Source organism: Anarhichas minor, unplaced genomic scaffold (genome assembly GCF_050575085.1).
Source record: "Anarhichas minor isolate MPS153535 unplaced genomic scaffold, ASM5057508v1 ptg000007l, whole genome shotgun sequence".
Classification (NCBI taxonomy): domain Eukaryota; kingdom Metazoa; phylum Chordata; class Actinopteri; order Perciformes; family Anarhichadidae; genus Anarhichas; species Anarhichas minor.
The window spans coordinates 4,503,174-4,528,752 of NW_027466453.1; the positions used below are offsets into that span (position 1 = coordinate 4,503,174).

The 25,579-nt window shown below is 41.8% G+C and overlaps 2 protein-coding genes across 2 annotated transcripts in view; both read right to left on the reverse strand.

The window, feature by feature from the left end:
- Window positions 1–2,022: 2,022 nt before the first annotated feature.
- The window catches only part of LOC142945239 (deoxyribonuclease-1-like), a 40,723-nt gene continuing 17,166 nt past the window's right edge, over window positions 2,023–25,579 (reverse strand). Inside the window, exons 4-9 of the mRNA XM_076086658.1 lie at window positions 22,329–22,444; window positions 21,919–22,031; window positions 21,780–21,810; window positions 19,760–19,883; window positions 19,580–19,673; window positions 2,023–2,070 (exon numbers count right to left, since the gene is read on the reverse strand). Of these exons, the coding sequence (XP_075942773.1) occupies window positions 2,023–2,070; window positions 19,580–19,673; window positions 19,760–19,883; window positions 21,780–21,810; window positions 21,919–22,031; window positions 22,329–22,444 (526 nt within the window). The remainder of the gene's footprint in view (window positions 2,071–19,579; window positions 19,674–19,759; window positions 19,884–21,779; window positions 21,811–21,918; window positions 22,032–22,328; window positions 22,445–25,579) is intronic.
- LOC142945204 (deoxyribonuclease-1-like) lies at window positions 8,286–12,443 on the reverse strand. The gene is made up of 8 exons (XM_076086627.1): window positions 12,306–12,443; window positions 11,494–11,582; window positions 11,252–11,332; window positions 9,309–9,421; window positions 8,963–9,075; window positions 8,665–8,828; window positions 8,513–8,578; window positions 8,286–8,355 (listed from the first exon to the last, which is right to left on the reverse strand). The coding sequence occupies exons 1-8, from the start codon at window positions 12,441–12,443 to the stop codon at window positions 8,286–8,288; spliced, it is 834 nt and encodes a 277-aa protein (XP_075942742.1).

Sequence of the window (25,579 nt, forward strand, 5' to 3'; positions counted from 1 at the left end):
GAAGTACCACTTTAAATACCTCTCAGAACAGCTGTATGATGTCTTCAGTGCCACTGGAGGAGAGCAAGACCCCCATGATGTCATAGTGATGTCATTGGGATGGGATCATGTGAGCTTGGACAGTATAAACTGAAAACATGCGTTGCAACAACAAACAGGTTTGTAGTTTTGTTGTACTAAATAATTCATTCATGTTACTGTGATGAAAAACATTTTTGCATGAAAGAAGAGTCGGAGGTGCATATTTACCTGCTTCTGTGAGTCGTGTGGGGAAGGAGAAGGCCTGTTGTGAGCAGGGCACAGAGGCTTTGCTTGTGTGAATCCCCGGAGGCTCCTCTGCAACTTCTCTCGGGAGGTTTTTATTTACCTGCACAGTGCATGTGACCGGGTCAGGCTGGAGGGGAGGGGTGAAGAGAGGTGTGTTGCGGATGGGGATCGGGGTTTTCAGGTCAAGGAGGTCCGTTCAGCAAAATTGGCCCTCACAGTGGTTTTATGTGTCGGCTACAATGTGGCAGTCTTATTATAGAAATTCAAAGAATTTCTACTTTTGATTTGATTTAGTTTCCAGAATTATTCAACTCACCACCAACTCCCTGTGTTGATAGGTAACATTTGCAGGGCTCCACAGCAGGGGCGGAGCCATCCAGGGCTCAGCCCAAACCTAAGGGGGGCCGGGGAGGGATTGTAAACTATTCATGGCAGCTATATACATTATTTTACGAGCCTTATGAGATAAAAAGAGGGCCTAAAAATCTGCACATCATTTGGGAATGATGTGCAGATTCCAGGGAAACAATCATCCTGCAGAGCCCACATCCTATTTTGTATCTAATTGTTCTCCAACTGTTTAACAAAAATAGGTTTCAAGAATACTCTAAATTCCACCCACATATCTATGCAAGGAGAGAGGGGAAACTTATAGAATGATACACTTCTTTGGGGGACTTCGTGGCACTAGTTGAAAAATGCGTCTGCATTTGGTGTCACATGTTCATTTGTGTCAATTGTGCTAAGATGGTTGAGTACAGCTCCCTGCAGCAGCTCACCTTCACTGTTCAACCAGCAAGCTGGTGGAACACTCACCATAATAAGTAGTTTGTTTGTTTCACTCATGTAGCAGAAAGGAACAACTGCATTCTGTTGCTAACCCTGTGTTGGACAATGACAATAACTTAACCTTGAACCTTGACAGACACCAGTGATTCAGTGACATAAATGTTTTCTATCCAAATTTCTAAATACTTTATTTAAAGTAACATCAATCCGTTCCAATTTACCATCAAACCATATTTTGTGAAATATTCAGTATGCTAGTTAGCCAAAGCTTCACAGACCTGCTGTGCCCAGTTACGGTTGCTAAGCGGTGATTGGACAGTTGCTCTTCGGGGGAGGGCTTTAGTGAACAGTCAGTTATTGCCACAGGCCGGTCTCCACCGAGTGCCTAGCCTTGCTGTACCTTCATGAACCATAACTAATGAAAGTAACCCTGGGTGCATTTGAACAGCCCACAGTGGGCGATGCCTTTGTGATCTAACAGTTTTATCTACATTTAGCCTGAAATATCTGAAGCAATGATGGTTTTTGTTGTCAGAGGATTGATTCGTGTGATTAAGGAATGAAATGAAGCTGTTAAAAATCACATCGTCACTTTCGTTTTTATCTTTAAAAATGATCCTCATAAAGTCTCTTTCGGTTTCAAGGCAACAGAGACAGACGTACTGCTACTACTGCTGGCGTCACGACATGCGGATAGCTTTAGTTTTTTGTGCAACGTTTTCGATACATACCTCTGAAAATTGTGCTGCTACTTGATACAATAAAGGTGAATGGACTTTTGTTTGTGCTGCTTCAAACATTGAAAGAAATGACAATAAAACAGAACAGCAGAAATAATTTCTTTATTTTGGTCTAGTCAATTCAACGCTGCATGGTTGCAGCAGGTTCCCCCACGCAGTCATCATTATCCCAATTCACCGTGGAGGTCTCTGCAACGGTTTTGGCACTCATGATTCAGGTACCCTTTTACTTCAGCATCACCTCCACAGGCAAATGGTCGCTGACATCCAATGCCTTTGAGAGAGAGAGAGAGAGAGAGAGAGAGAGAGAGAGAGAGAGAGAGAGAGAGAGAGAGGTTTAAATATATCTTTATTTTTTTTTGTTTAAGTGCCGTTTACAGAGTTTTACAGTTTATCAAAACAAACATAATTCTTTTTTTGAGACACAACAGCAAATCACACATTAACTAACAGCCTTTTTCTTCAGTAACCTGAAGTACCTTTAGAAGAACCTATGACCTTTAACCAAAGACTTTCTACCTTTAGCTTCTTTTTTGTGTACTTTTCTAAGAACAGTGACATGTTTCTTAAGGCGAAACCGCTTCTTCTCATCCAGAACGTCAAAACTGACCGCTTTCATAATAGAGATGGCTGATCTTATGAATTTCGGGGTGTCACTGAAGTGTTCGTTTATTCTAGCTTTCTTTTGATATGTTTCATCTGGAAAAGTGTTTATTTCCTTCAATGTGTACATATCTGTATCTTGTCTGGGGGTTCCACTCACAGACTCTATGTCTGACTCATAGTCATGCTCCATGTCCTCTCCAGCTGACATCTGACTGTTAGACACACTGGGTTCATCACTGGTGGAGGCTGCTTCCTCCACGCGTTCTGCTGGCTGGGGCTGTCCAGTCTGAGAGCTGCTGTTCTCTGCAACATCGGCCTGTTGCTCCTCCGCTTGGCTCTGCTCCTTCTCATCTTTGTCTCTACCACCAGCCGCCGCGCCTGCAGTACCGCAATCCGCCACCGCGGGCCCGGCCCCAGATCCGCTCGCCGCCGGTTCAACCACCGGTTCGACCACCGGTCCATCTGCCATCGATTCGACCACCGGTCCGTCATCCTTCGGTTCAGCCACAGGTTCTTCATCCGCGGGCGTAGCTCCCGCTCCGGTGTCTGTGTCAGCAGAACCGGCCTTCTTTCTGTGCGGACAGTTAGCCCGCTTGTGTCCCACTCCTCCACACTTGAGCTGTCCGGAGCTGGCGTACACCATGTAGGAGCCGTCACCGTGCTTCACTCTGAAGGACACCTCCAGGGTTTGAGTCGGTGAGTCCAGAAACATGAACAGCTGCCGCCTCAGAGACTGAACGTGCCTCAGTTTATGGTCTTTACATCCCAGACTCACTGTTTTTAGTCTGCTGGCAAATTTCCCGAACTTCCGGAGCTCTTTCTCCAACAGTTCGTTCTGGATAAACGGCGGAACACCGGACACGGTGATCCGTGTGGAGGGAGCTGACAGCGGGGAGACCTGCACGAACACGTCCCTGATGAAGACTCCGCTCTCGATCAGCTGGTGGACTAGAGGCTCCTTCTTCAGGAACACCACCACTGCTTTGTTCATTCTGGAGGCAAAGCTGAGCTCATCGTGTCCCACCTGCTCACCGACAGCCAGCAACACCTCCTCCACCGTCACGCTGTTATCCGGGGGGACGATCCTCACTCCCTGCCGGAGAGACGGAGGTGGCGTCTCGGAGGACGCCATTCCTCCCGAACGCACCTCGACAGAGCCCCGATCACTCAACACACCAAGCAGTACAGACGTTCAAGAGACTCACTTGATCGTTCAAATCTAGCGCCACTCGCTCTTCCACCGTCTCACCTCCACACTCACACTCACCGGAACCGGAAAGAGAGAGAGAGAGAGAGAGAGAGAGAGAGAAAACATCGTAGGTTTCTCCTGTGGCACAATTTCTAGTTGTCCCAGCTTCAGCAAAATGTCCTCGGTTAGACAGAAAAGGTTTATTATGTTTTGTAAAACTCAAGTCATCAAAATACCCTTTTCACTTGCATCACTAAAGGACTACATACAGTACTGGTTTTACATGTTTCAGCACCATCAACCAAAACTGCTGACCATTTTCCAAGCATGTATGTGTGCAAGTATGTTTTAAAAAATAGTCAACAATTAAAATTCACTGCATTATTTGGGGCCCTGAGCTGAACTATTGCTCAGCAGGTCTGGGAATTTCCAGCACATAACCTTCCTGAAATCTGATTATTTGGTGAGTTTTAGAGGTGCGTGGAGGTGGACTTTGATACACTGATGTGTAATTATGAATCCCACTGCTCTTCTTGGCAAAACCGCCCTGTGTAGCTGGTGACAATGTTAGTGTTAGGCATTAGACCTTTACTAGTTTGGGCCAGTACAACCCATTGGTCAGGACATAGAACCTGAACAAATCAGGCTACCAGTACCTCGGTGAGCATGGTTGCTGGCCAATCCTTGCGCTTGAATGGCTGCGCAGGGCGGGTCTTGCCAAGAAGAGCAGTGGGATCCATAATAACGCCTTACTGACACCTCCTCGTGTTCAGAATCTGTTGCACCTGTAACCTCCCAACAGTGATGTCACTGTGCATTGACCAAGCCGTCACTATACTTCTACATCACTGCTGCAAGGAGAAAACCATTGAAATGGAATAGGAGTAGAACGCAATGAACGGTTTTGTGTTCATTTGACCAGTATAAAAGAAAACTGTGATTATTGATAGTTATGCTAGCTTGTCCTTCCCTGGAGTGGCGGGGAGTAAGGCGGAGTTAGACCCAGAGCTGCCGCTGGCCTCCAGCTCAGCTCATATTCTGTAACCAGTGTAGCATTAAAGCATGATGGAGCTAGCAAGCTAGCCACTTAGTCAGCTGTCCACTAGTTAGCTAGCTAGCTAGTTAATGCTGGTTACAATAAATGATCCATGACAATAGCGATGTGCTTTCCTACGCTGTGACAAGAGGATGAAACATTAAGTGGTTTGTAGGATTTTATCACAGCAAGGAGCTACTCTTAAATACTCTGTTCTTTTTCATGACTAAATAATTGCTTTTAGAAACTTGTATAGAATTTTAAAAACAAAAAAATCTGGATTAGAAATTATTCATAATTGAGATACAACTAAATATTGTCTCTAGAGCAGCAACTGTAATGTTTATGTGGCGGGGCCTTCGGGGGGAAATGAAGGAACCAACAACGCCACCTGGGGAATTACACCCCAGGAAATATAAGCTTAACCTTAAGATATCGTTTATTTTTGAATTATTAAGGCCTACAGATTCGTTACCGTTATGAGACAGAGACGTGTTTCATAAAAATGAGCCAAAGGTTTTATTTAAGGAATCAAAGAAAATAGTCAAATTTGCAGGGACGAGAGCTGCGGGGAGGAAAGAATATTTATGGACAAAAACATTACTGGAACCAATAAGGGATCTTCAATAATTATTACATATTAAGCTAAAAAGGCCTTACTAAAAACTCTAAGACTACATTATAATCTAATATCCTAAAATGTCCTATCCAACATAAACTAAGAATTTTGTCCAGGGCCCACTTCAGAGTCTCCATCGCTGTTCGTCTTGTCACCGCAACTTCTCCCGCGCATCATTTAATTCTACTGTTTTAAATTAACACGTCATTATTGCGCTACCTACTGCCACCCACTGGTATGGAAGAGTATTTAATTACTTAGCCAGCCACTATATTGCAGCTCAGACAGACGCTCAACAATGGCAAATTATTTGCAGCAACTAAATATTCTTTTCGACCGATTAAGTGAAATTGGACATTTTCCCACAGCACACCTGACGATATCTCACGGCACACCGGTGTGCCGCGGCACAGTGGTTGAAAATCACTGGGTTGAACAATGTAAATTAATTAAAACTTCAAGGCAAAACAGGTGAAATAGCAGCAGGTGAACCTACAAACAGGGCTCACCATGCTGCAAACTAATACAAATGAAGGTTGTGACTACTTACTACCTTGTATATGGGGTACTAACATATGCAATCACTCATCGACGGCACAACGATGATGGAGCTTCAAAAAGAATTTCTAACCAACAAGTCAGTCCAGAGTTATTATTAAAGGCAGCTGTATTTTATAATGGTTGGCATGCTAAGTGATCACATTAAATACATACCTGTAACACAAAAAAAAACACTAGGAGCCACCACAGAGACAGGACAAGGGCCCAGAAGGAATGAGGCCATGCCAACTGGTGCCTTTCGAAAGATGGCTCTGATTAGGGGATTGGTTGGGGGAGGAGCCAGCCTGAGGGCTGCGTTCACAACCCTACACCCGATGCTTCATTCTCTCTGGAGCATTCCCCACCACATTTACAACAGCAAAGTCCCTATATGAAGTCATTTCAAATGTCAATAAAATAAATAAGATAATAAGAAGTTTATAAATCATAATAATCAGTAATGAAGAACACAGACACATCCTTTGTTGTTTTTCTTACTTTATCATTTGTCAGTGTTTCCTGTTTTATTTTGTGTTTTCCCGCCACTGTGATTGTCTGCCCCGCCCCTGACTGATCCCACCTGTGTCCCATCACCTACACCTCCCCACTGTACTTGAACCTTGTGTTCCCCTGTCTCTGTGCTGGTTCATCTTAGTCCTTTGTGTCAAGCGTTCCAGTGATTCTCCTAGTGTTATGTTCTCTGCCTGTTTTTCGTCAACTACGTTTTTTGCCTGATCCATTTGAGTGCCTTTGAGCAAATATTTCCACCGCAGCCTCTGTGCTCTGTATGCTGACTTAGTTCCATGTGTGTGTGAGTGTAGTTGAAGGAGATGAGCCCTGACAGACAGAGCAGAGGAGATGCTCCCTGCAGCGTGATAATAAACTACACCAAAACATTAAAACGTACTAAGAAAAAGCACCAGTAACGTTGAAGCTTATCACTTCTCTGGTCTTTAATCATTTAGCGTGGTGCCAATTTAACACTGAGTTTCAGTGCCCATCACCAGCTTTAGTTAATGCAAAAACATGAAAGGCTCATGGCGGTGCAACATGGTGGACTCTGTGGAAGAGGACCCGCTTCCTATAAAGATAAAAAAACAAATTCTAAGCTAAGTAAAGCATAAGCCTCCTTAGTTTCAGGTCATTATACACTAATAAAAACATAGTTATGAATATTATATTATATTTCTGCCTATTAATCCACACTCTTGACACACTTCCTTTTTACTCATTTACTCTGGCTCTCTACACTTCGTAACCATTGTGGAGAATTTCAGTATTAAATGCATTATTAGTAGGATTTAATAACACCCCTAGTGGTGAGTAGAAGTGTCACAATAATAAATATGTTAGTCACAATATGTTTCCATATGGAATGTATTATGTTTACAAATATTCACACTTATAGAGGATATTATATGTTACAGTATATTAACTCATTGAATGTATTAAATCATAGAAGTATAGTCACTGTAGGTATTAAAACACTAAGAATAGTTTTGAGGGTCAGATAGGGATTCTGAGTGAGGTGTCAGACATGCAGCAGCAAATGGAGGCGACCTCATCGATGGAGGATGGGGCCAGTGGGACGGTCAAATGCCAAGCTGACCAGCAGGACAGAGAGGAGGAGCCAAGATGTTTTGCTAAAGGATCGATAATGGGAGGGGGCAGACTTCAAATGAAGCCAATCACTAATCGCCACGGAGGGTCATTCACACGTTTTATGACAGTATCGGACACTTTCCGACTCTCAGGGGATACAAAAGACAATGTTTTAGGGAGTTTACCTCAGATCACTGCAGCTCTCATTTTCAGCTAACTGGCCGCGCCGGACTGTGAGGAGATGCGTGTATGTGGTCTCTGCTCTCGAGAACATTACTATTGATAGTTAATTCAGTTTGTAAGTGAACTTTGTGTAGTACATTAAATATTGTTTTAATTTTGGACCGGGTCCAGCTCATTCTTCTGATGCGCGTGCGCAGTAAGAAGCTCGCGGAAGAAGAGTACCTGCGGCCTGCAGGCTCCTTCATCCTTTGTTCTTTAAAAACCTAACACCATCGACCATCTGGTTGGAGGTCGACACGCTCTACCCACTGAGCTACAGCCGCCTCAAAATCAGAGAAGAGGTCAAACGATGTTACGCCCACAAATTATGCAGTCGACATCTCCACACTTGGTTAACAGCCCTGGATGAACCAGATTTTTGATCTTCTCTCCTGCCATGGAAGTCTAAATTAAACCGAAACTAGCCCGCTACACCGGCCACGATGACAACGGCACACATAAAAATGGCCCACGCTCTGACTATCCTGCCACATTGATTTGAATGTGAATGTAAATGTTAAATGTACTTGCTTTAACACTACATGTCATTCACCCATTCATACCCATTCATACACTGATGGCAGGGGCTGCCATGCAAAATGCCACCTGTCCATCAGGACTAAGCATTCAGGACTAACTGACATTCATCCCACACATACACTGAAGGCACAGCTTTCAGGAGCCGTCCTCTGATTGAAGGACGACCCGCTGTAGCACCGAGCCATAGCCTAGTTCTATGTCCGTTCTACTCCTTCATTTATTTCTATGGTGAAAACATGAAAGTGTTAAACTGCTCTTAATAGACCCGGTCTTTTTGTAAATTGCAACTGATGTGAATTCTATCACAGAGAGTTAAAGCTAAAGTTGTTTTTACCTCGTCCAAGGTGAGACCAAAGGCCGACATGAAGTTGTAGACCTTAGCACTGCCAGTCACCACTCCATTCTTTATGTCATCAGTGATCACAATCCTGCAGATACAGGAAGAGGAGTGGATTTGTACACCTGTATATGTACACCTGTGTGTGTGTGTGTGTGTGTGTGTGTGTGTATCCACCTGTCGTAAGGGAAGCCTGTTTTCCCTTGTCTTGGCACTGTAGTATCCTGATCGTCGGTGATCAGCCAGTGGAAACTCTTGTCCACGGAGAGGCGGATCCACTTCCATCTGGGGCTCGATACATAGTTACTACCAGCGTTGAAGTCGCCCAGCAGCACGATGTTCTGCAGGAAGAGCAGAAATAGTTTCAACCACCCCCATCTAGTATAACAAATTAATCATCCTTTACACTCTTTTTTTTATTTTCTTTCCACCAAATAATTGGTTTTGCGTGTGTTTTCTGGAGGAGAACATTCACATTGGTGTTCCAGTAATTGCGGACATAAGCCACCACGTCATAGAGGGCATCGATCTGCAGCACAGCGTCGCTTGGAGAGGTGTGCTGGGGGATCAGAACAAAGTTCCCCACAGCTATAAAACAGGAGAAAGGAGAAAGGAGTGAGTGAACGAATTCTACTGAAGACAAAACATTTTCTAAAGGGGCCTTGGTGACCAACGGATCGTGACCTCAGAATCTCTCACACACGTCTGGTGTTTAGTTCTCAGTTGGTCGCCTAACGAGAGAGGCAATCTACATCACTGGCGTCCTACAGTGAGGAAGAGTTATCGCTCTCTGTTCTTTGCCGCACTCTTTCAGAGCCTACCGGGTAGTTTGAAGGAGAACTCAACGATGAAGGGCGGCCGGCTGAAGCGAGTGTAGAAACCGTAGGGAATGTCGTTGTAGGTGTAGGATCTACCCACGGACACTATCCCCACCCTGCAGAGGAAAGATAGTACTTAACCACATCTCTCACTTCCTGTAAACACATTGCTTTTGAAGTAGTCTTCAAAAAGCGGTTAAAGTTCATCAACTCTTTCTTGTAGTCAGCTATTCACAGCATTGCTGGAGCATTTTCACAAGTTGTTTATCATCGTCGTTTATCGGTCCTGTGACCACTCGGGAGCAGCTTGACCGGTCCTGAATGTGTGAATGGATGAATGTAATGTGCAGATGTGTCATGTTTGCTGTTTTTGCCAAACAAATTTACATATAATTCCCAAAGGAAGACTGTATTACTAAATACAGCTGGACCAAAACGTACTCTGTATTCATCAGTATTCTTTGCAGAAATTAGATTTCATGATGTGTTTGGTGTTTTTAAAGTGGGCTATTTATATAGTAGATAGTATGCTGTATAGGCTATCCTGTTTTTTTATATGACACTCCATATAATATGGTAATTTCAAATGTATTTACATTTTTCACAACACATCTGCAAGTCATTTGCATTCATAAAGGAACAGTGTGTAGGATTTTGGGGGATCTATTGGCAGAGTGATGGTTGTTGCATGTTTTCATCACCTGAAACTATGAATCGTTGAGTTTCTGTTAGCTTAGAATGAGTCTTTCATAGCTACATAGAGAGTGTGTCTTCTTCACGGAGTCCTCCGTGTTTCTACAGTAGCCCAGAATGGACAAACCAAACGCTGGCTTTTTGTGTTACCTGAAGGCGCCTGTAGTTTTCCGACATCCTTGTAAAAGGAGGGATGAGCGAAGAGGCGTTGAGTTGGTTTGAATCTGCAACCTCACCACTAGATGCTCCTAAATCCTGCACACTGGCCCTTTAAGTGCCTTTGTTGAGAAATTGCATTCGATGGCACGAAAAGCTGTCAAAAGTGTAGAGTTTTCTAGCACAGCATGTGACACATGATCACGCATATTTACCTTAAACTCTGATCTGCTAATATCTGTACTGAACCATCTTTCATAACAACCTGTGGTGGGGAGTAACCGTGTTATGTGGATTATGTTGTGGAACAATCTGTGGATTAATCTGTGGACTCTTTGAGTGTGTCCAGATAAACAGCGATACTTTTAGGAAGAAAGGAAGTTGTTTCACCAACTTGTACGAGGGAAATTGGATCAATAAAACCTGTTTTGCTTTCACCTACGAGCAGTGTGTGAGCTATGTGCATAGGACCAGAAACACGTGTCAACTTAAGGTTTACATTCTGCTGCAAGTTTTGGACGCTATACACATGTACAATTTTGAGTTACTTGTACTTGAGTGTTTCCATTTCCTGTTACTAAATACGTCCGCGCCACTACATCTCAGAGGCAAATATTTACAATGAAGGTTTACTTCAGTTACTTTACTTAAGGTTACTTTTCAGATTGTGCTTTCACATAAAACATGTAACATACATTGTAACATGACGCATTGGTACAGATTAAACTGTCCAACAGTATATCAATTAGTTCAAATTGGCTCCACCAAGACCAGCTAACAATAATAATCTAGCATTGTAATCTATTACTCTGACAGGGCTCAGTCTGCTGCATTATGTGGTTATACTTGTGATACTTTACGTTTTTCTGATAATACTTATGATGTTGAATGCTTGTAGTTGAGTATTTGAATTGTAATGTTGGCTACTTTTACATCAGTAGTTTTCTGGCACTAATCGCTGACAATAAGGACAAAGACACTGTGCAGATCTGAAGTATAACTTTAAAAGATAAATAGTTTGTTTTCTGGTCACTGATGTGGGGTCTCAACGGAGGATTCCTGCAGAGGATCGGTTGTTTTTGTCTCTCTCTGTTTACCTGTAGAGGAAGAGATATCTCTCCTTGTGTGAACTAGCACCCAGATAGGCGCTGATGATGTAGCCGTACTGAGGACAACGACTGCGTAAACACACACAAACACACACAGATGTAGAGCATCATTTAGTTTGTCTCAAATCATAATGTGAGTTCATGAGCTGTCCAACTTAACTTCTACAGAAGGTCACTATATTCTGTGTGTAGTAATATAAGCACTATATAAGGTGTGTGGTTAGTCTAACTTGTTGACGGCCGTAATGAGTCTGTCGGTCACTTCCAGATCCGGGTCTCTGACCTCCTGGATCAGAATGATGTCGTAGCGACAGACAATCTGAGAAACAGAAAACAACACATATCTGATTAGAGTTCTTGCTGCAGTGCCGTCTTATTATATTAGTGGTCTGTTTAGTTTCATTCCATTCAAGTAGAGTTCTCCTGAAACAAAGAGAAACAGAACTAAAAGAGGTGAACCAACATAACATCTCCTTTTCCAGTCAAATTAAATAATCTGTGATGGTTATTGTTCTAGGTAATAAAGGGGTACTTCACTAATTCCTCACTTAAAAGCTTCACTGGTCATAACAGGGTTCAACGTTAATGTTTTTTTTTTTTAATCACTTGCCCCCATATAACTTGTTTCATTTATTTAATCTTTGCTGTTATCAAATACTAACAAAGACCAAAGTCAGGAAATGACATTATGGGAAATGTAGGATCCATTTTTTTCATTTACTATTATTATCTTTTAATCTCCTCTTGTGAATCCCCCAACTTTATGGATTTGAAAAAGAATAGCTGGAGTGCCCCTTTAATCTCCAAAAGCCTCTGAACAATACAGTATTGTAACTAAATCTAACGACATGCTCATACTTCTAATGTGCTTTCTAATGTGCTACCAACTTATTGCAATTGAAGGGAGGCCAGATGTCGGGTAAACCTTGTGGTATTTTAACGTTACTCAGCGCTGTTCAAAATATATCCTCTTTATATCGATGAGATACAGTCTCAGAAAAAAGGAATATTGGATGCAAGAAAATATAAAACATTTTCAGACCTGGGTGATGATGTTCATGACAGTCACGTCTTTGGATTTCTTGTCTCCAAATGTCTGGATGTTGAAGGCTCCCAGCAGCAGGGAGGTAGACAGATGCAGTAGGACCAACAAGAGGCCCAACACACACACCCAACGCATCCTGAGCCAAAGAGGTCACATTAGTGTGTATATTTAAAATACATCATCCTAAATCTTGATTTCATGACACATGGACAGTTAGCATGTAATAGTTATACTGCATGCTAGAGGAGCCTGAAAGACTCTCTGCCCTGCTGTGGGAGTCAGAGACGCACCAACACCTGCACCCCTGGACACACGCAGCAGGATCTCTATTCCCGGCAGTTTATCTCAAAGCGAGTCGGCAACCCGGCGTTTCATGTGCTGCTTTTTGCAGAGGCATCCTGTGTCACGGGGTGTGGTAGAGAACTCAAACGCAGACCAGGCAGAGTAGCGTGAAGCAGGTGTTTATTAAACACACATAGGAATCGTTTCCATAAGGTGAACCAAACTACAGCCTGGAAATATAATATGTGTCGTCTTAAGACACACTTGTTTTCTGAAGGATAGACTTACTTATACACTTATTAGTTTATTTATTCAGAGGTAGATGCATTCTTAAATATAATCATGTAATATATGAACATCAATGTCATGTAGCGATCATAGTGGAACATGGTTGTTATGTTTCCTTCACATAAGATGGGACATTACTGAGGTAGAAATAATTAAAGATAATTATTTGATGGTAAAACATTTTATACTTTCATTAATAACTTAAGTTTCACATTGTTTCCAAATGAATTCATATTTCAAAAGATGGGCAGACATGAGTAGTTTAAATATTTTAATAATGGATTGGTCTCAAACAAATATTGGAAATGTGATTAAAAGTGGAAAATTCTATTTTAATCTTCATATTTTTGTGGAAAGTGTTTTGAATAGTAAGTGTCATGTCTTAAAAATGTCTGGAGGAGATCCTTGTGGGTTCTGTCAAAAGTTTGGAAGGACTTTAAGCTGGGAGGGAACCAGCAGGTGTGATTATTGAGACCTCCGAATATGGTTCTATTGTGACGCATGGAATCAGGGAGTGGCAGCTAGTGGTGGAATGACTACATTGATTGAAGAAGGTCTTTGTATTTCTATTTTGTGCTACTGTATACTTCTACTACACTACAATTCAGAAGTACATTTTTAACTCCACTACTTTTATTTGACAGCTTTTGAATACCTTGCGGATTCAGATTATTAAAAAATATTAAAATCAATTAATAAGTTATGATGTTTTATTATAGATGAAGCTACATGCAGGAATATACAGTACATTTGTTAATATTAGCTCTGCCTTCACCACCTGCAACATTAGTGACACTTACATATAAATCTATCACTAATTATAATCCTGTCATATAATATATTGTGTTGAAATGGGCCATTCGGCTTAATGAAGCCTACTTTTTCTTTTGGTGCTTCAAGCAGATTATATTTTGATGCTATTAGGCCTACTTTTATATTTTAATGCAGGACTTTTACGTGTAACAGAGTATTTATACACTGTAATATTGCTACTTTTACTCAAGAAAAAGGTTTGAGTATTACTTATTATTCTACCACTGGTTGCAGCACAGCAGTAAGGAAACAGGACAGTGGGTTCTTTGGGTTATTTGGTTTCAGCCCGGCAGGGGGCGATAAAGCGCTGCTGTGTTTAACACCGACCGACTTGATCGCGGAAGGAAACGCTGCGTGACGTCATTAGTGTAGCAGCCACAAACAGGAAGAAAACATCCAGCTGTTATCTAAGCAGGGAGAGCTTTGGCTAGCTTAGCAGCCTGTGTAGCATTGTGACAGTAATGAAACGGCATTGAGAGTCGGGAACAAACTGGTGTTTGGTCATGCTGTGTCCGGAGTAGCGGCCGCATCGCTGGATACCCTAGGAATATCATTCTCCTCGACTTTCCTCCGGTGCCGGTGTTACGTCCCGACTGCTTTTTGAACCTACTGGTTTCTCCTCCTAGCGCAGCAGCTGTTTTCTGTCTCTGTCGCCAGATTCGTCAAACATTCACAAACATATTGCTGGAGATCTATAAACTACATCTCATATTCATTACGTGGATTACGATTGTATAAGTGAGCACTACATCACAGCCACGTATGAAGAACTACATTAAAGAAAATATATTTCTGGAAAGATCGCAACAACCTGGATTCGAACTCTGTCGAGCAAAATAGTAATAAACCCAAAGACGGTGGTGCTTCGCGATTCGCCACTTACTCTTAGAAATGCGTCAGTCATTCAGGTATTTATTCATTAAGTCATACCTCGTCAGTGTCCAGGGAACGTTTTGGTTTCGGGTGAACTGAAACAGCTGGTTACCTCTTCAAACACTTACAAACATATTCATCAATGCATTTTCAAATGTTTAATGTTAATGCCCAGGGTTTTCTGAATTATATTCAGTCTATAATAACATTAAAAAGAATGATAATAAACTTTGTTTACATATTACACAGTTTAAAAAGTGCTTCACAGACGTAAAAACGAAAATAGACTCCAGTCACCCGTAAGGGAGAAGACTCTAGTCACCCCTAAGGGAGAAGACTGGAATAGGCAGAGTGGCAAACACACACACACACACACACACACACACACACACACACACACACACACAAACAAACAAACACCTCAGACGTCTCATAATCTCTCACATCCAGTTTAACAGGATACACATCCTCTTGGCAGAGCAAAGGAAGAACGAAGACAAAGCAAACATTTTTTTGCCAAAATATTACACTTTAACAAAGAAACTAATTCATAAAAAAATGCAAATTAAAGTAAACAAAGATCCTACTGCAAAACATTTGATCTGTACTGATAACTTTGTACTACTAGGATATTATTATCCGTTTTCAGTGCTCGAAAACTCCGGCGTAGTGTGGACGCTCAGTGTAAACGTAGCAAAACAATATATGCGTTTTCAAATGGAAACGTAGTGGTGTGGACATGGCCTGAGGCTGCAACTAATGATTATTAAAATAAATTAGAAAATGTCCCATGACCCGGGGTGGTGTCTTTAAAGGAATACTTCACCCCCAAAATGATCATTTGTGTTTCAATGTATCACCCCGCCTTACCTTGAATTCTGAAAGAAAATCTGATTTTTCTTGCATGCCTCCATGGCGAACGGAGGATCAAAAAAACTGAGAAAAGTCTCGATGAACTGAAGTAAATGGGGGCAGCGTTAAACAACAGCAGAACTCTATCAAAACACCATTAACATACCTTTCTTTGCTCTCTGTTGGTCTCCGCAGGTGTGAATGAGTGATGTGATGCCTCCCACAGCTCTCAGTGAAGTCCAGCTCCGCTTCCTCTGCCACGATGACATAGAGAATGCCAAGCTGCTCTGTGGTGATTGGTTCCCAATCGAGTAAGCGTCGCGCTCAGTGGGCCAACGACAGCACTTGTTAGAGTTGTCGTAGTTTGACGTCAGCTAGCGCTAACTAAGGCTAGCCTGGTTGCTAATTAGCAGGCAGTTGTCCTACTCGTACAGAGCCTGCTTCAGCAGCGCACTGCGTGTTTTACACTGCAAACTATTGTAGCGTGAGCGGGTCCTGCCCAACGGAAAGAAGGGCAGGATCGCACCTAACATGATGGTAACTCTGTCAGTAACAACATCAGAGGATTAGTGTCCCTCTGAGGAGTCGGAAATGTACCTTCAGCCTTTTATCTCACCCCGTAGTTGAATCATTAGGATTTCGGAATTATTGTCTTTCTGAGAGTCTTGTACGGCTACGCCCTAGGCGCTCTCAGTAGGATGTAACCCTAACACACAGTATGAGTAGTTACGTAGAACGTCTGTACCTTACTACTGCCTATTTTAGTTTTCTCACCATTTTTGACTAACACTGCCAAGTCTTCTCCCAGGGAACTTACCGTAAGCTCCTCTAGTAGAGTCAGTTGTCACTTATGTATCACACGTTTCCGGGACAGGGGAAGAGGGGTAACTTAATCTAAAACAGAGTCTTCAGTTTGAGTCCCAGTCATTTACAAATGGTAAGGCTGTGGTTTTATTAGTTTTCTCAAAACAGTTACATAAAACAATTTCAACTCAATGAAAGTCTAAGTGGTGTAAAAGATATCAGTCACTGTAAGCTGTCTTCTGAAAGCAGGAATGTCTTACAGGGTCTTCTATGAAAGAAGGGCAGTCCAGTCTCTAAACTGGAGAAAAAGCTGTCTCTCTGATAGCAGAAGGGTCTTCCAGTCACCCCTAAGGGTGAAGACTCCAGTCACCCCTAAGGGTGAAGACTCCAGTCACCCCTAAGGGTGAAGACTCCTGTCACCCCTAAGGGTGAAGACTCCAGTCACCCCTAAGGGTGAAGACTCCAGTCAACCCTAAGGGTGAAGACTCTAGTCACCCCTAAGGGTGAAGACTCTAGTCACCCCTAAGGGTGAAGACTCTAGTCACCCCTAAGGGTGAAGACTCCAGTCACCCCTAAGGGTGAAGACTCCAGTCACCCCTAAGGGTGAAGACTCTAGTCACCCCTAAGGGTGAAGACTCTAGTCACCCCTAAGGGTGAAGACTCTACTCACCCCGAAGGGTGAAGACTCCAGTCACCCCGAAGGGTGAAGACTCTAGTCACCCCGAAGGGTGAAGACTCCAGTCACCCCGAAGGGTGAAGACTCTGTTCTCTCAGTTTTGCAGCTGCTTTTTATGCTGGTCTGAGGTTTGTACCTCCCTCAAAATCATGCGTCACTCACACATGAGTCATCCTGTTTCTGGATCAACATCAGGATGTTTAACTGGTTTGATCCTGTTTGAACAGGATGAATTATATGAGGCTTGAGTGACTTTCTTATATAAAAAGTAATAAAAAGTGTAAACAAGTTATATGTTGTGATGGTTATACTTTTATGCTTTCATATTTTTCTACAATCTCTTAACACTATTGTACTGTGACTGTGTGAGCATTGTTCTGTCATTTTAATTGTACGCTTAGACGTGTAGATAATATTAGATAGGAGATATAAGCTATGGTAGGCTCACTAGCTACTAGTGATTAAAGCAGACATCTACAATATGACTTATGTTGATAAGATAATAATGATAGTTTAGTGTACATGGGTAATGTAGTCAGAAATAACAACATGAGGCTTGTTTATGTGGAGTGTCAGCTCATTGGACTAACACACTGTGACACATTAACACAAACTGGTTTGGTGTGAAATCATTTCTGTTTTCGAGTCTGCATGCAGTCAAGGCTCGATGACAAGAGATGGACACAGTGCATTCTCTGCACGCGTATTTCTTTGTTTTCAATATAATTTTTGTAGGATTTGCAGGACATATAATAAATGCTCTATTATACATCATATTGATAAATGCTGCACGCCCACTACTACATAGAGCAGCGTGTGAAAATAGGCAGAGTGGCAAACACAAACAAACGCCTCAGACGTCTCATGATCTCTCACATCCAGTTTAACAGGATGCACATCCTCTTGGCAGAGCAAAGGAAGAATGAAGACAAAGCAAACATTTTTTTTACCAAAATATCACACTTTAACATGTTATCTATACTGATAACTTTGTACTACTAGGATATTATTATCCGTTTTCGGTGCTCGAAAACTCTGACGTAGTGTGGATGCTCAGTGTAAACGTAGCAAAACAATATATGCGTTTTCAAATTGAAACGTAGTAGTGTGGACATGGCCTGAGGCTGCAACTAATGATTATGCCCAGCATGTCTCAGGACCCGGGGTGATGTCTTTAAAGGAATACTTCACCCCCAAAATGACCATTTGTGTTTCAATTTATCGCCCCGCGCTACCTTGAATTCTTAAAGAAAATTTGATTTTTCTCGCATGCCTCCATGGCGAACGGAGGATCAAAAATCGGAGAAAAGTCTCGATGAAGTAAAGTAAATGGGGGCAGCGTGCATTCACAATGCTGGCCACTGGAAATCTGGAAAACACTTTGGTAGTTCTCGTGTGCCACCGTCGACACACTGGGTGGTAATTCAATATGACAATTTATCGCCTTTTTAATAGAATCATATCGTAATGACATCATATATTGAGATATCGTGGTACACAATTATGTCCTCTTCAGTGTTAATAACACTAACATACTAATTCAGATTGTTTCTAACAAGATTCACAAGAACATTTAAGAATGGCATTTCACATCAAAAGCTTTAAAATATAGTTTTCATTATTGCTTACAAGACACCACAAACTCACATAAGCCAGATCCACAGTGTTATACATTTTCAAAACAATACTACAAAGATGTCGGAAAATTAAAAAAAAAACTTGAAGAACTGTTGAACGTTTTTTCAGACGATTTTCTCCAACCAAATTATTACAATTGACTAGTGGCATGCCGTGTATTTTATACCCGGGCCTTCAGTGCTGTCCTACTACAGTTGAACCACCTCCTAATAACCTCATTATGACGCCACAGCTACGGCTTATTATTTGTTTCGTGTAAAAACCGGGTATTCACATAACACTGCAACATTTGAAATATAATGTTACATGAAGCTCAACACCTATGAGGGCTACAATTACACTAACTGCAGAGCGCAGATACATGAATACGCGCATGACGGGATGCTTCGTCATTAACATACAATGCATATAGTCTAAATCAATGTAATTAACACAATGATAAGAACAAACTCACAAGAACCAGTCACATTAGATTAGAAAAACTTTATTAATCCCCAGTGGGGAAACTCATTTGCCACCCAAAACTCGTACAGATGACACAGTCCACAATGCACAACAGACAAAATCACATTACAAAGGATAAATAACACCAGACAATGCCATATAAAACATGATTGACATCAGAAAGATAAAAACCTCTAAAGGTGTTCATTAAAAAATCGAACTGCTGCTGGAACGAAAGACCAACATATAGCCAACGTTCTAGAAGACGACAGGCTCTACCCACTTAATAGGGTTGAGCAAAAACACGATCCCCAGCCGGTGTTAAGCAACTCCTAATAGACCCAATGTTAACATACACGAATCAATGTGTTCTCGATTGTGTGTTGTCAATAAAGTTTTACTTTGGACAAGGAGAGTTCCACTGAACAGAAGTGATGCCCCACGTTCTTTTATTCCTCCACAAACATCTTTGGGTTAGCACTGGGTACACACGCCAGAATTGCTGTACAAGCTACATCTGTTAACACCCAACCTTTTTTAATCCATTGCAACTGATATGAATTCTATCATAGAGGAGATTTAAAGCTAAAGTTGTCTTTACCAGACTGTGGCTGAGTTTCAAGTCCACCATGTAGTTGTAGACCTCAGCGCTGCCGGGCACCACTCCCTTCATCATGTCATCAGTGACCACAATCCTGCAGATACAGGAAGAGGGTTGGAATTAAGAGTCTGCGCGTATGTCTGTGTGTGTGCATGCAAGTGTCTATGCATGTGTGTCCACCTGTCGTAAGGGCAGTTAGTGTGTGACACTGTCGTGTCGGCCTCGTCGGTGATCAGCCAGTGGAAACTCTTGTCCGTGAAGAGGCGGATCTGCTGCCAGTCGGAGCCCGATACGTAACTGCAGCCTGTGCAGTGTTGCCAACTTGGCGACTTTCTCGCTAAATCTGGCGACTTTCCAAACCCTCATGGAGACTTTTTTGTCAAAAGCTACTAGCGACAAATCTAGCTACTTTTTCTGGTGTTGTTGGAGACTTTTCTGGTGTTTTGACTCTGACGTGAAAGCCCCTCGCGCAGCAGTCTCAGCTGCAGAAAGAGGAGACCCACTGTGTCTCAATTAAGGGTCTGCATCCTTCGGAGGACCCAGCCTTCGCGGTCTACTTGGGCCACGTCCTTTGAGGACCGCATAGGCCAGACCGTGCGGTCTACGAAATGAGACGGCCTACGCCACAGAGGACTTCCTGTTTGCGTCAACAGCTGTTCCCGCCCCGCCCCGCCCCCCTCTTGCTGCTCCCCGTCCCTAAAATCCCTGCTCAGCAGGATTATAAATATATATACATATAAATACATTAAACTAAAACCTATTCAGTACATATACTGGAAAGGTTTTAGTTTAGTGTTTTAATCAGTTTTTTATCATATATTCAATAATTAATTCATAGATCTTTTTCATAATATTGTTTTTCTATATTAATAATCAGTTAATTAAATCAGTTACTAATAACTAATTTTCAATCAGTTATAGTTCTGGTAATTAAATTCATTTATCAATAACTTTATTTCATTTCATTCACACATACATATATATTTACATGTACATATATATAGCAATCCTAAGGCAGAGGAAATCAATCAAGACAGTTAACATTAACAGCAGCAAAACAAATGTCAGCAAACGTGTTTATTAACTCTCAGTAACACATGTGCATATACTTTATATTTTTTAAATAAATTGATGAAAAGAGAAACATTTATCAATAATGTTCACACAGGGATGCAAACTTAGAAGATTGACACATTTTACACAGCAGAATATATACATATTCACATAGAAATCATTTACATGGATGTCTTATGTCAATTTAAATAAATAAAATAAAAAGGTGACATCACAACTGTCATCTCTGTGACGGCAACATGAACACATGAGAAGGATCTACTGGTTGTCTTATTAGTGAAGGCTTTGTACAGGATGAGAGCTAATGTAACTGTAACCTTAAGTACAGGATGGTCAAATGGAGATATTACAAATGGACTAATGTCTTAATTCAAAGCTACGGCTGCTGAATGTTTGTCCATCGTTCTCCCCTCAGCTCCTGGCTCTCTGTAACAAAACATGAACAGAATCAGCAAAATACTCAAATTCAGTGTATTCGTGTAGTTAATCTCAACGTTTGAAACGTTTCCGGACTTAAAGTGATATTTCAGGTTCACAACCTGTCTACCTGAGCTCACGTTGGTCCGTTTATGTACATGCTATAAAGTATAAATCATCTGTAAAATCATCACAAACTCAGTAAGATATTATTCAACCTCTGAGGTTTGAAAGTGAAGTTATTAAAAGTTAATTTACAAGGCTTAACTACGGTCGGATGCAGGCAGCCGAGCTGCCGGTAATAGCGCACCGGCACGCAATGCATCTTGGGATATGCTGGGCCGCGAAGCATACATCAGATGTATCCTCCAAATCTCCGACGAGAAGGCTGCATTGAAGGACTCTTCAACAGAAATGCAAAATGGGACAGCACTAGTCGCAGCGCTGTGACGCAACCGGTCTACGAATGCAGCCTCCGAAGGATGCAGACCCTGAATTGAGACACAGCTTGAGACACAGCTACAACACACTCTCCGTGTCCAGACTGCAAATGAATCGCGCATGCGCAAAGCCGCCGCTGTTCCCGCCTCTCTCCTACAGCGCTCATTACAATTATGCAAATTAGGCGATGACATCATTTAGCGACTTCTAACGACTTTTAGGACAGCCAATAGCTACTTTCCTTACTGAGGAGTTGGCAACACTGAGCCTGTGTTGAAGTCGCCCAGCAGCACGATGTCCTGCAGGGAGAGGATACATCGTTTCAACCACCCACCATCTCATATTTTAACAAATTAATCATCATTTGCACTCTTTTTTTTCTGTGTTTTCTGGAGGAGAGCATTCACATTGGTGTTCCAGCGGGCGCGGACATCAACCACCACGTCATAGAGGGCGTCGGCTTCCTTCACAGCGGAGTCTGGAGAGGTGTGCTGGGGGATCAGAACAAAGTTCTTCACAGCTATAAAAAAGGAGGAAGGAGTGAATGAAGGGGGAGATGCGTGAAGGAGAAAGTTGAGATTTTTTTTATATATAGCAGAAAAGAGATGCCAACACTATTTGGCTGACATAAATACTGTTTGGCAGTAAGAATTCACAAGTTTTAGAGTTTTTCTTTAAGGACCATTGGTGACCAATAGATCTGTGACCTCAGAATCTCACACAAGTTCTCAGTTGATTGCCTAATAAATGAGGCAATCGACATCACTGGTGTATGACAGAAAAAAATTGGACTTGCCACACTCCCTCGGGGGCCTACCGGTTTGTTTGGAGGTGAACATGACGACGAAGGGCTCTCGGCTGAAGGTGTCCGTCCCGCACGGCTCGCAGCCGTCGTCAAAGGTGTAGTTTATAGCCACGGACACCGTCTGCTCCCTGCAGAGGAAAGATGCTACTTGACCACGTCTATTGCTGCCTGTAAAAACTTTTACTTTTGAACAAGTAAGTCTTGTGCCTTCTGGGGCCGACCACTAGGGGGCAGCTTAATCATGAAAGGGTGAATGTGGTGTGCAGATGTCTCATGCCTTTTTCTTTCTTTTTTTTTGCCAAGGAAAATAATTTAGGTATAACTGCCATAGGATTATTCTGCATTCAAAATTTAAATTAATTTTCATTTCCCAACAGTCTTGTGAGTAATTTGCATTCAAAAACACACTTTGGTGATTATTTAAAGGGCCAGTGTGTAGGATTTAGCAGATCTATTGGCAGAAATGGAATATATAATATTCACAACTATGTTTCCGTAAACTAAGAATCGTGTTTGCGTTAGCTTAGAAAGAGCCCTTCATATCTACATATTGAGATGCTCCTCTTCACGGAGTCCGCCATGTTGCACCTCCATGTTCATACAGAAGCCCAGAAGGGACAAACCAAATAGTGGCTACTGTTACCTGAAGGCCATCATATAGTTCTCCGACACGCTTGTGAAGGTAGAGGTATTCAGTTGCTTTAAATCCGCAACCTCACCACTAGATGGCACTAAATCCTGCACACTGGCCCTTTAACCTGTTGCCACTCTGACTGTACACAACTGTTCTTTCAAGACAGGTACTGATGCGATATCTCATTAGAAAGCTCCGGTTCTTGTAATTCGATTTATGCAAACCATTTCAAGATACAATCACAACAGCAGGTACAGTTAACGTCTCTGTCAACCAAACACTCCAAAAATAGCCGATCAAATATTGCCGTGACTCACCGATTATGATTCATAGCGTTTCCGTCATGCATGCTAGTCCAGCAAAAACGGTCTTGCTAGATCGCTAAAGGTCCACACGATCCAATCCAGTAAAAGATTTAGTCCAAAACACATTATTACGTCCATAAACACCCACGGGGTGCTGTTGCATCATTTCAAATTAGCCAGTAGATATTGATAATTTTCTATGTATTTTAGTCATATCTCCCGTTAACATGTAAACATTGCCGGTCTCTGTGGGTACATCCCAAGTCTCTTAATTGCATCCCCGTTTCCCTCACTTGGGTCCTTTCCTTGCGTCTTAGTCCCTCCCACCAGGGATGCATGGAGGAAACCATGCGAGGAGAGAGGAACGAGGAAATATGTTTTAAGAGACATGAGACGTCCTTTCCTCAGTTGTGTCATGTGAAGCTACGTCTGTTTCTGATGACGGAGGATCAGTTGATCACAGCTGGATCAGCTGTCAGTCGGCTTTAACAGCTGGAGAGACTTTTGATAAGTTTGTGTCTGTTCACATGATCACTGTACTTAATAATAGTAACTAATAATACTAATAACTCATAAAGACACACAGTTATCACCACTGTAGAGGTGTTTCTCTCTGTAGTCTGTTAACAAACTGTGTCCTGTGTTCTGTTTATAAGCACAGGATCCATTTCTACCGGCGGAATGCGATCGTCTTATTTATGAATTATTTGCGTCTACGTTTTGAAATTCAGATTGTGACGTCGATATTAAATAACCCAGAATATGATTATTGTTTCTCTGAAATGATAAAACTCATCAAACCCGACAATCAGGAATGAAATGATGATAAATGATGTAAAAAGTGTTTAGTCTCTCCAGCTCTCTCTCTCTATATATATATATATATATATATATATATATATATATATATATATATATATATATATATATATATATGTTTTGTCTCTCTAGTTCCCTCTGACTTTAATTGTTTCCATAATAAAAGTTCAGATCATGAAAACACAAATCTTTCTAATAAATGTAGAAAGTTGTTTGTGATCCTTTTGTTGTTCAGACTACAATGAACATTTATTTAAACCAGATGTTAAATCAGAAAACGAATCAAATATAAAGCTTGAGTTTATTCTGTGATCCGTCTTCACTGTTTACATGTTGAACAAAATCTCATCAGTCCGATCGGCTGCAGCGTCCAATCACATGACAGATGAACAATGAGGGGGCGTGTCGGCCGTTAAAAGACTTCCTGTAAGTCTGTTCTCGTGGGTCCTCGCTCATGGCTCCTCAGAGATCCCTCCTCTCTCCTCGATCCTCACTCCTCAGAGCTAAATAAGAGCTTTGGGACGGCCGTCAATATGGCGGCGCAGAACAACTTCCGGTTCAAGCGAGGATCGAGGAGCGAGGAAATGAGAATTAAGAGACTTGGGATGTACCCTGTGTCTCAAAATGGAGGCTGCATTCTGCCGGTTAGATTGACACCTCATTTGACCCAATAGGAGCTTCCATAGCCTGGTCACATTCTGGAACAGCCAACGAGAGTCCGCTTTGAAAGACAATGCCCGCCTCTCTTCTTTGAGTAAAGCTCGAGCCAATTGCAACATATCTTGTTCAAACTCAGCTTCGTTATAGCCAATGAAATTACGAAGAGAACGATATGCAGATTCACGCAAAGCAAGCTGGGTAAATGTTTGCGAACTCAAATCTCGCACCGTCAGTGAGGTACTTGTTACCGATCTTGAACACCAAAGTGTAGTTAGTGAGAATTAGTGAGAAAAGTTGACAATGGTTAAATATGTTGTAGATAACCATATATCAACATGAACAAACTATAGTTTGAATTCGGACACAGTTTATTGTAGTCTGTGCATTTTGAAGTGGTGACTATTATCTTCCAAATGCTCTTTTAAGCTGATGTACTCTTAGTAAACCATGTGTAAAATATTCATTTTCTGTTGTATTGTTATCAAATTTGAACTTAGGTACTATGACTTCATGCTATGGTACCATTGTGTTTTCCAGCTAATAAGTTCCAGCCATGGTTATCTGCAGGCATCTGTTGGCCAAAAAAAATCATCCAGGCGGAAATAAAAGCCTTCTGTTTCGGTGTGTTGTAGCTTCATTAGCTCAATGCTAGTAGCACTTACAGTGATTATTTAGTGATTGTTTAGAAACTTTAGAGTGTTACCTTTCAATAGAGATTAAAACCATACATGTACTCCCAATGGTTCAATAAGAGCTGGCAGTTTACTTTGGGTACGTCTTGGATAGGCGTTTTAGGCAAATTTTACAGGAGTGATAAGAGGTTTTAAGTGAATTCGTTGAGAAAT

What these genes read in the sequence shown, in the direction of transcription:
- LOC142945204 (XM_076086627.1), bottom strand. Translation starts at nt 12,443, where the DNA reads ATGCGTTGGGTGTGTGTGTTGGGCCTCTTGTTGGTCCTACTGCATCTG. An exon ending in TCATGAACATCATCACCCAG is followed by an intron (nt 11,583 to 12,305) that starts GTCTGAAAATGT and finishes TCTGTTTCTCAG; the next exon opens with ATTGTCTGTCGCTACGACAT. An exon ending in GTTCTCCTTCAAACTACCCG is followed by an intron (nt 9,076 to 9,308) that starts GTAGGCTCTGAA and finishes CCTGTTTTATAG; the next exon opens with CTGTGGGGAACTTTGTTCTG.